Source organism: Exophiala aquamarina (assembly GCF_000709125.1).
Source record: "Exophiala aquamarina CBS 119918 chromosome Unknown aczIA-supercont1.11, whole genome shotgun sequence".
NCBI classification, from domain to species: domain Eukaryota; kingdom Fungi; phylum Ascomycota; class Eurotiomycetes; order Chaetothyriales; family Herpotrichiellaceae; genus Exophiala; species Exophiala aquamarina.
This window is the reverse complement of record NW_013550577.1, coordinates 1,023,478-1,033,748: the sequence shown is the minus strand read 5'-3', so window position 1 is coordinate 1,033,748 and position 10,271 is coordinate 1,023,478. Positions and strand designations below refer to the sequence as shown.

General features: G+C 50.5%; 4 protein-coding genes across 4 annotated transcripts; 3 read left to right on the top strand and 1 right to left on the bottom strand.

The window, feature by feature from the left end:
• Positions 1–246: 246 nt before the first annotated feature.
• Positions 247–1,161, top strand: A1O9_10002 (7-alpha-hydroxysteroid dehydrogenase; the record flags this gene model as incomplete). Its single annotated transcript, XM_013401342.1, has 4 exons — positions 247–293; positions 344–640; positions 696–996; positions 1,072–1,161. 4 exons carry the CDS (start codon positions 247–249, stop codon positions 1,159–1,161), a joined length of 735 nt encoding a protein of 244 aa, XP_013256796.1.
• Positions 1,162–2,277: 1,116 nt separating this feature from the next.
• Positions 2,278–3,467, top strand: A1O9_10001 (uncharacterized protein; the record flags this gene model as incomplete). The annotated part of the gene is made up of 2 exons (XM_013401341.1): positions 2,278–2,674; positions 2,737–3,467. 2 exons carry the CDS (start codon positions 2,278–2,280, stop codon positions 3,465–3,467), a joined length of 1,128 nt encoding a protein of 375 aa, XP_013256795.1.
• A 725-nt stretch (positions 3,468–4,192) lies between these two features.
• On the bottom strand, positions 4,193–4,764 carry A1O9_10000 (large subunit ribosomal protein L26e; the record flags this gene model as incomplete). Its single annotated transcript, XM_013401340.1, has 3 exons — positions 4,193–4,465; positions 4,573–4,694; positions 4,746–4,764. The coding sequence occupies 3 exons, from the start codon at positions 4,762–4,764 to the stop codon at positions 4,193–4,195; spliced, it is 414 nt and encodes a 137-aa protein (XP_013256794.1).
• Positions 4,765–5,315: 551 nt separating this feature from the next.
• A1O9_09999 (uncharacterized protein) lies at positions 5,316–9,605 on the top strand (the record flags this gene model as incomplete). The annotated part of the gene is made up of 1 exon (XM_013401339.1): positions 5,316–9,605. One exon carries the CDS (start codon positions 5,316–5,318, stop codon positions 9,603–9,605), a length of 4,290 nt encoding a protein of 1,429 aa, XP_013256793.1.
• Between the last annotated feature and the right edge of the window lie 666 nt (positions 9,606–10,271).

The window sequence follows — 10,271 nt, the reverse complement described above, 5'->3', positions numbered from 1 at the left end:
CGAGCCCACCATCGTGGGGTTAAATGCATCTTTGAAAGTATCTTCATGTTGCAGTAAATTGTGGCGTGTTAGTTATTTCGGGTCAAGTATCCCTTTTCTCTTTCTTTGCTTTGCTCTTTATCAAACCCACGGCCTCGCTTCAAATCAATACGCCTACCAAACTACACGTGCCTAGAAAGAATCTCGACAGAAGCTTAAAGACTTACGACTCCTTTGCCGATCATCGTGAAGCCAACGTCCGATAAAATGTCTCAAAAGGCTTGGGCAGTTGTCATTGGTATCGGACCTGGAACGTGAGTTTGTTCTGTCAGAGTATAATGCTCCGGCGCTGATCCTGTTGCAGAGGGGCAAGCGTGGCACGTCGCTTTGCCAAAAACTATGCAGTCGCTTTGCTAGCACGGAAACCAGAGAACTATGAGCCGTTTGTGAAAGAGATCAATGATGCAGGCGGCAAAGCGATTGGTATCAGTACTGACACCGCGGACGGTAAGAGTATCCAGAGCGCCTTCGACCAGATCAACAAGGAAAGAGGAAGTGCGCCCCTCGCTGCGGCTATCTTCAATGTAGGTGGAGCGTTCATTCGAAAGCCTTTCCTTGAGTTGTCAGCGCAAGAATATGAGGGTGGCTGGCAAGCCAACGGGTACGCCTAAGCCCCAAGTATATCAATCTCACTGAGTTCACTGACAAACCCTCAGGTTGGGTGGCTTTTATTTCTCTCAGGCTGTGATTCCGCTGCTACTTGAAGCAGTAGATAAAACAGAACACCCACCAACTTTGATATTCACCTCTGCAACGGCAGGATTGAGGGGCTCCGCCAACTGCGCTTCGTTTGCCACGGGTAAATTCGCGTTGAGGGCTTTATATCAATCGCTTGCCCGAGAATTCGGTCCGAAGGGAATTCACGTCGCTCATGCCATCATTGATGGTGTGATCGATATTGAACGGACCAAGCATTATAAGTTTGACCATCCAGATGCAAAGATCTCACCCGACGCGGTAAGCCATATTGACTTTCTGGACCAGTCGCCGTGCTGGCGGACAATTTACTGATGAGACGTGTGGCGGATACAGATCGCGGATTCTTACTGGCACTTACACACTCAGCCTCGAACCACCTTCACCAACGAGCTCGATATTCGACCCTACATTGAGAAGTGGTAAAGAGATCCCTGCTCCCTGCAAGTATACATATTAAAAGAACCAATTTTTTAAGCTTACCGGCTGAAATCGGTTTATCTCTTCAGCGATCCGTGACATGCGCAGTGACCGAACCATTTTATTGATCAGGAATGCCGCCATTGATTGCCGTCGAATCTCGAACCATGCACGATCCGTCAGCCAGGTTGATTCCAACCTTGCCGTACCGCACCGAGTGAGCTTCACCACAGTTCGATTGTTCTCCACATTTGGTGAGGAGGCGACCCATGGGGAGGTCTACTTCTCCGCCACTTACACCATTTTCTATTTCGTCTGTCAAGTTCCTGCCCGCATGAGCCACGGTGACGTGTACTTTGCCGCGTGAACTCCAGCTTACACAATCACCGAGGCACGTTTTATGCAGGATGGCATTCGAATTGAACTGCATTGCTTTCAAAGTCCGCGCCGATCTTCCCATTCGCCTGGGTCGCCTCGCTCGCTGTTGTGAGCCGTTGGCCGACCCATTCTCAATGCCACCTTCCAAAAGTTGATCAGAGGTTGGTAAAAGCCCAATCATATTGGAGAAATATTCGGTTTGCGCTGCAAGGCCCTGCTGGGACCCTATCGTGCTGCCCGTGTCATTTGCTTGTCCCTGCCTTGACTTCCGGCTAAAGCTTGTTGAGGGTCAAGCAATGCCACTTTCTCGCGTGCCGGTTATCCTTAGCAACCAACGCTGTGGCCCCAGAAGATGATGCATCGTTGCAAGTGCAGAGACTGTTCTTGGGAAAGCCTTGTCGTCATCGGACTCAAATGACCCGACCAGTCCCTCGCCCAACACCGTGTGCTCACCCATAGGAAATGAAACGACGAAAGCATGGATCTCATCTTCGTGGGGATATTCGGAATCGGTTGTGGTATGTCCGGCAACCTCTACGGAGTACAGGTCCATGCCTCAAGATTGTCGAGGGGTGGTGGAGTTGGTCGGATAACATTACAAGTATTAGTATGAAGCTCGATGGAACCCCCCAGATTCTGTTGATTACTATCTCCCACATTTCCTCCCCAGATTCTCTACTCCCCAGAGCATCTGCCTTGTCGTCTTAATCGGGTCTCGTTGCACCAATCCTGATTACTCAAACAATGGCACAACGCGAAGGCCACCATTCAGATCCTCTGGCGAGACAGCATACGAATGACATCGAACTCGGCGTCACCGACGTGCTCCAACGCCACATCACTCGCCATGTCGTTCCGCCCAAGCCGGTGTCTGAGCGGAAGTTGAATTTCGAGCACAAGCGGCCTCGTGTCCTCCGAGAAATGATGGCCGAGGCAACAGGGGTATTCTTTTACGTCTTTGCCGGAATCGGGTCGGTAGCCTCGTTCACTCTGGCGACGACAAATCCCGTGGGCCAGGCTGTAGGCGTTCCCGTCTTTGGCTCTATTTTTCAGATTGGCTGGGGTTTCGCCTTCGGGATCGCCTTTGCGATTATCACCTGTGCAAGTACTTCCGGTGGTCACTTTAATCCTGCAATCACTCGTAAGCGTCCTGATTCTTTGCAGCAGGACAGCGCGAGATAGCTAATTAGATTGTCTAAATAGTCTGCTTCGCCATTTGGCAGGGATTTCCGTGGAAGAAAGTGCCCCATTACATTTTCTCGCAGATTTTCGGGGCCTTCATGGCCGGACTGATGCTGATGGCGTGCTACTGGCCGCAGATCCAAGCCGCGAAGGAAATCGACCTGCGCGAGCACGGCACAGCCGTGTACAACGGCGGCGTGGCGAGTATCTTGTGCTCTTTCCCGAATCCGGACCAGACCAACCAGGGTTTCTTGTTCCTCCAGGAGTTCTTCGTTGACAGCTACATCGGCATCATCATCTGGGCGTGCCTCGACCCAGCCAACCCGTTCGTCAGCCCTAATTCTGTACCTTGGACCATTGGTCTTGCATACGCTACCATGGTCTGGGGCTTTGCTGGGAACACGATCTCAACGAATCTGGCCAGGGATCTTGGTACGAGGATTGTTGCGGCCATCTTCTTTGGCCGTGAGGCATTCACCTACTCAAACTCGTATTCGTGGATCTCCATCCTGGTCAACGTGCCTGCAACCATCTTCGCCACTGGATACTACGAGTTTCTGATGAGAGACAGCTTGCAAAAGATTCACCAGGGCCACGCAGAGCACGCCGAGGGTGAGGAGGGTTTGCAGAGACATATCTCCAAGGTGACTGGTGTGGGAGCCAAACAGTTGAACTCGAACGACACCGAATTTCGAAGTAATCGTGGAGTCATGAATGCTGTGGGTGACGGGATCATTGAAAAGCAGTTTTGATGAGACAACAGGATTTTCCACAGATTCCTTAAGAATGATACAAAGGGGGAACAGACACGGTCACGTTTCATGTGTAGAGGTGGTGGAAAGCGAGAATTTTGCAAATAAGAAAATAGTACTCGTACAAACATCAATTCAGACCTTCGCCCATCTTCAAGAGTCAGTTTAGCAAATACCTGGCTGGCGTCTGGTTGTTTTTTTGTCTCTCGCCATCAAATCCCAGCAACAGATTGATTTCCTGTAGGCAGTCTGCCGGCGAGTCATGCTAATGAGTTGAAAATCATCACCTGTGAGGGTGAAGACTGACGCGCCATCGTTGCATGATTAAAATCAATCTACGCCATTGTTTACCTTATCAAACCATGGAGAGGGGATGAGCAAGGTGATAAATCTGGCGGGCTTTGGTCCATTCATGGCAAAACGAGATGACCTGATTGGAATTGAATATCGTGGGAGTCAGTGAGGTTTGAACAATCGATGTGCAGTGGCTGAGAACTTCGTTGGTGAGCTTGATCCAACTTGTTAAAAGTACTTGGTTGGATGGTTTCTTCTCATTCAGGTAAGATTGAGATGCCACGTCGGGTATTTGAGACGCTGCTTCTACAAACCATGTTGATATGTGATCTTTCCGATGAAAACCCCTTGTGGAAAAACCCATTGGAAATGCTTCAAGTCGTAACACCCTTAGCTTTTTTCTCCACGCCCTTCCCCGACGTAAACATCATCTACTGTGACTTGGACTTGACAGCTTCACGACCCTTTCCGACCCTCTCCAGGATCTTTTCTCGATCCTTGTCGAGCTTTAGCTTTGTAACGACGACTTTACTTGGGTGGATGCCGATGGGGACGGATTGACCGTTGGACTTCTCGCGGGAGACTCTCTCGATGTGGACGAGGAACTTCAATCGGTAGACTGATGTCACTTTGCCTTCACGACCCTTGTTGGAACCTCGCACGATTGTAACTTCGTCGTCTTTGCGGATGGGGATACTGCGGACCTGTTATGCTCTTGTTAGACTCAACTCCTCGATCTCGCCTTCGCACTTTCTCGATTATGGTTTCGCAGAATGATTGGGACTCAATCTAAGGATAGGAGGTGTCGTACATTGTGCTTTTCTCTTAATTCCTTGCTCAGGGGAGCGCTTAGGATAGTTCGTCGGACTGAAGATGGAGCGCCATAGTGCAACTTGCGGGACTTGCGCCTGGAGGCTGCCAACCCTGGGACGACTGTTAGTAGATATATCGGACAAGATCTGTGTCCAGTATTTTAATACATACCGGAATTTACTTTGGTCATGATTGCGGTTCAGCGAAAAGAATGAGTGTCGACGACAAGGGAATTCGTGATTCAGTGATTGTCTTGGGACTGAATTTGCAGCTTGCGTGGGAGGAAAGTGCGCCAAGAGTTACGGTGGGCTCCCGCCTCGTAATTGAGACCCTGTTTTGATTGGATGAAATCCCTGGTTTGGATGGCCGAATGATGCGCCGTAATATATGCCCAAATGAGTGATATGCGCTGCAGTATATGGAATTTGTAGCAGGGATTCTCCATATGCGCGTCGATGGTTGCGCCTTTGATCGGACAAAGTCGTTGTGCTCGGCGACAGTCGCTCCAAAGCAACGACAATAGTATCAATCTCAAGCCCAAGGGTCGTTTGAATCGCTCCCTACCTCGGATTGGTCCTGGTCGGGCGAATCAGCTCAACTGAGGCAACTCAGTTTCACCCTCCCGCGATCGGGATCCTCATCGCATGCGACCTGCCCTTTGCACATTGATGGTATCAATGCCTAGGGAAGCCCATGTGCAAGCTGGGTTAGCACAAGAACTTGCGGCTCGCAGAGACCGGCATGTCGAACTTGCCATGCTATGGTCAGTACTATGATTCTGCGAACCAAAGTACCAAAGTCCAGCACTCCCAGAACACAAATCAGCCGTCCACGTCCGACAATACCTACGCCGCCCGAGCTTCAAATCCCCGTGTCGTGAGACAGCCAGGTCAATCCCACTACGGCTCTTCTGGCTATGACTGGAGAACACAGAACTCGACGAATTATGCCAACACTTCGCGACCATCAGTGTATCAGAACGAATCGTGTAATGAAAGCGGTGCGCGGAATGGATTTTATGAACGACAAATTCAAGCAAACAACTACTTGACGCAGCCTAAAACAAGTACAGGAACTGGTTCCTCTTACAGCTCAACGGGGTTGAACACACAGGGACTAAATAACTTGGCTTACGCTGCGCGCCTTGACAGTGCGGATGTGGCAGGTACAGGTCATCATGTGCAACGGTCGAGCGTCACGAGTGGTTCAACCCATTCCGCTCAGCTCATCGCAAATACGTCACAGAGGCTACGATCACCAGTCAATCAGCAGACGAATCAATATGGAGCCGGTCATTCTGTGAATTACCCCTACGCCTCCGAACTTCCTTCAGTCTCTCCTGGTCACGATCAGTTGTCCACAGCTGCAGCTCTTGCTGGCACTGTGAGCCACCGCTACCATCAATCATCTGGGTCTACGGGACAATCTTCCAGCTCTCCTTCGATAAATAATCCCAGGTCAGCGTTGTCTGCACCTCAACGCACCAAGTCGCCACCTCATGCTGCGAGTCTCCCGGAGAAAGCACGCCAATCTCCTGCTCTTCCGCAAGCAAACCTTGCAAGTTCAAATACTGCAAACCAACGGCCGACCCAAAACCGACCACAAAGCTGGAAAAGCGGCCAGAATAGAATTCAACAACCAGCAAATACTAGCGAAAAGCAGCTCAGTCATCCGGTGAACAGTATTTCTAACTTGGTCACCCATACAGATACCGATGACAGTTTTCATATCCAGTATACCACGTCACTCGATGGACAAAGTGACATGCTTGGTTATGTTGACCCCGCCCAGGTGTTCAATCCCTTCTATAGAGAGCACGAACAAAGAAGAAAGGAGATAGCTAGAGCGGAAGCCGAAGCCGAGGCGAGGAAGCACGCGGAGGCCCAAGCGCAGGCCGAAGCGGGTAAAAGGGCAGCAGAGGACGAAGCGGCTGCCTCCCTCGCACGAGATAGTGAGAAGCAAGCAGCGAAGAAACTAGCTGCTAAGCATAAGCCACAAATTCAAGGAAAAGCCACTGAATCAGACCAACCTCAAACTACTACACACGCTGGAGATGCTCAGGTGTCAAACGACGATGACATGGCCAATGAGTTGAAGTTGATGATGGTTAGGATGAAAGAGATTCAGTCCAAAGATCCGTCGATGTTTCAGAAACTATTGGACAGCATGCGTGGCTCGCGTTCAGGCACTGCTACAGGGCAAGTGTCGTCTCCTCAAACCACTCAGCAATCGATGATACCACCTCAACAAAAGGCTACACCAGCGACCCAAAATTCTACATCGCAAGGTGCGATATCTGAAGCGGACTCTACCCCGAAGACACAAGAATCCGATCTAGCTAGAGCTAATGGATATATGGTTGTAGTGGAAAGCAATCCCGAGGGACTTCCCGACCTTGGCCAGTTTCCGGCCCGAAGACGGATTCCTCCTTCACGAAAGAAAGAAACCGACTCAGCGACACCATCAAAACAGCCTGCGAACACGGAAAAGGCTGTCCCGGATCATTCTGTTCCAACTCCAGTAAGTGCTGGCCCACCTGCTAAAATCGATACTCCTGTATCAACTTCGATACCTGATCCAGCACCGACTCCAGGACCTGCATCTGGACCAATGAACAGTGACAAGCCACCCCAGCCAGCGCCATTATCTCAGGGGCTACCTCCCAGGACTCTTAACGGAGGTACAATCTGGCCAGAGGACAAGCGTGCAGCACTAGCAGAAGCTGCGGTGAGATCGCTGAAAGATTTCGCCCTCAAAGGATTTCCTGGCAATGCGGATATCGAGATCACTACAGCAGATATCGACGCTATTTTAAAGTCGAATCCAAGTTATATTGACCTGTGTGAAACCTTGGAGAAGAAGGGCTTCAGGTTTCACCGAGGACAGTTTGCAAGGCAGCTTCTAGCAAAAGTTCCCTTTCTCAACACTCCTACGGCAGCTAAGATACAACCACCTGTACACCCGGCTATGCCGACCTACATTTCACCGACTACTGCAGGAGGTCCGTCGTCGCCGCCAAACCTACCTACATCTCCTGCCATACCCGTTCAGGCTGTGCATCTATCTCATGAAAAGCCTATCCACCCGATACCGCCAGGCCCTGGATCCATACATCTTCCACCACCTCCTCCCCCAAGTCAGTTCCGTGCCGTCAATGGAGAATCCATGCTCGTCAAGCCTGAAACGCGTATTCCCGTTATGCAGCAGTATAATACACCGCAACGACTGTCAAAAGGTCGGGCCTTTGTTCCATCGCGCAATGAGCCCCAAGTTGGCTCAAAAGAAGCAATGGCCCGTAAGCGCGACTTTTCCGAATTGATTGACTTGACCGTTCTAAGTGACAATGAGGATTACGTGCTCTCCAAGAAGCATGCTCGCACGGACAATCCGCCAACAGAACTTGACTTATTTCAGCAGTATGAAATTCAGATGAGCTCTGCACCAACATCCCAACGGGCATTCGCATCAGGACCCATGCAACCTGGTCAGCCATTAAGATTTGATCCCGCAGTGGGTCGGCTACCTCAAATTTCTCTGATGGATAATGCCTTAAATGGCTCAAAAATAGACTTATCTGCCACAAAAAGCAGAAGGCTCGCCAAGGCCATCAATCGGGCTGAAGGGCTGCTGAAGATCTACTACGACCCGAAGACAGTTGCTCGGGACATTTTGATTGCTGCTGGTCGACACCCTACAGAGCGACCCCTGAATGCGCACATGGCAGGACTTCTGGGAAGGCATATCGACATTGACTCGGATTTGGCGACATTTGATTGGGATGCTATAGATCCTGGTGGCCCGCCAATGCCTGTGGTGGAATATGCCAATGTTGTAGGACCGCCTCAACATCAACTTGGAGATGTGAGAAAAGAGGTAGCGGGCTGCGTGCCTAATTCAGACAAGCGCGATGACCGAGCGTACTCGCCTAATCACGTGCTTCCCGCACCTGCGCCCTTGACTTCTCTCCCTTCACAGTCACGGTTAAAACACCCAGATAAAGCTGCCGATTCTAGGGTCAATAGACTTTCGGGTCTACGCAATTCTCAGGTGCCAGGACCGGATGTTGCACCGAAAACTTCTTCCACGAGTCGCCCACTGTCACAGCCGAAGTCCTCTCCTAAAAAGCTGTCAAGCCAGCCTCAACTCATCAATAAGCCGAAGATGATGACGAGCGACGCGCCCGTTACGAAGAGACGCGGGCGTCCCCCGGGATCTAAGAGCAAGACCATGTCGGTAGCTGCTATGCAGCGTGCAGCGCGCCAAGTCACGTCCGTCACTTTACCTTCACTCTCAGGTCCTCACCTGCCCATCTTTCGATGTCGTTGGAAAGGTTGCAAGAGCCATCTTCACAACAGTGAAACTCTTCATCAACATATATCCAAGGTTCACGGCCAACTGGAGGAGAATATTGATGAATATGCCTGCTGGTGGAAAAAGTGCCGATTTTTGGAAGAAGACTCAGATGGGATGTGGCTGCCCGTTCAGACATTCCCGTCAAAAGAAAACTGGCTCAAGCACATAGAGCAGGATCATATCTACCCGATTACCCTGAAGCAAGGAGATGGACCCTCAACTAAACATATCGGTAAGCCCACAAAATCATCGCTGGATGTGTCAAGATTTCGTTTCCATCCCCAACTTGCTTCAAATACTAGAACATTTTCTTACTTAGATCCCCAGACGATCCTCATGGATAGAACCCGCTACCTTTCCGACAAAGACGGCAGAACCACCACTCCTATGGTGTCGGACCGATCCAATAAATACCTCGAACGGGACACCATGACACTCATTGCAGCTAGCCATGAGGACGCGGACCAAGCTGCGCAACGCAGCTTCATCAGGACCCACCGGGATGATAAACGCAGCCCGAAGGCTATTGCGGAAGAAACGCTACGTGCGTTGACAGCAAACAAGGCGAAATTTGGACCGGGAATGAAAGACGAAGGCTGTGTGTTAGCTCGAGAATCGGTCAAATCTCGACTTGTGCAAAATCCGGGCATTGTCAGGGTTACAGAAGCCGCCGATTGATGACGCCAACCAGCCCCGCCATGGCTTATTTGCGACGTGAGAATGAACATAAGTCATACATGAGATGTGAGGGCTGTTTGATGGACGAGGGCACTGGGCCTTGCTCTCAAGTCACAACATGATCATGTCATTCTGATTGCTAGCAAAATGCATAATTATGTGATGCTTTGCTCTTCTCTACGAATATCAGTTGCAAGGGGATGGTGCTTGCACCAGTTAACAGTCTGATATTGGAAGCTCTACCTGCCTGACTACAGTGACCGTTGACCGTTGATGTCCTTCTCGGAGATATACCCCGTATTAGTGGACAGTCGCCTATCTGATGCTACAGACTATTTAACCATTTAGAGAGTGCACATAGTTTGAACCTAAAGTCGCCGTGAACACGTGTGTAGCTTGGAATATTTTTCATGCAGGAGCAGGAGGAGTTCATGTCCTCAGTATGTAGTTGGATATTGACAGCGTAAATGCCCCAACTGGTTCTCGAGTACGTTGCCACCACGTCACTTCAGCGCCCAGATTGTAGATGGGTGCCCGCGGTCTCGAATTTTTTGATACGGCAGATTCTGCTGAAGGTGGCAGCCTACCACCAGCACCCATTGGTTTCGATGGTATCTCATCCCAAGCCTAGGCCACCAACTCCATCCTCCGGATGCATTCCTTCCC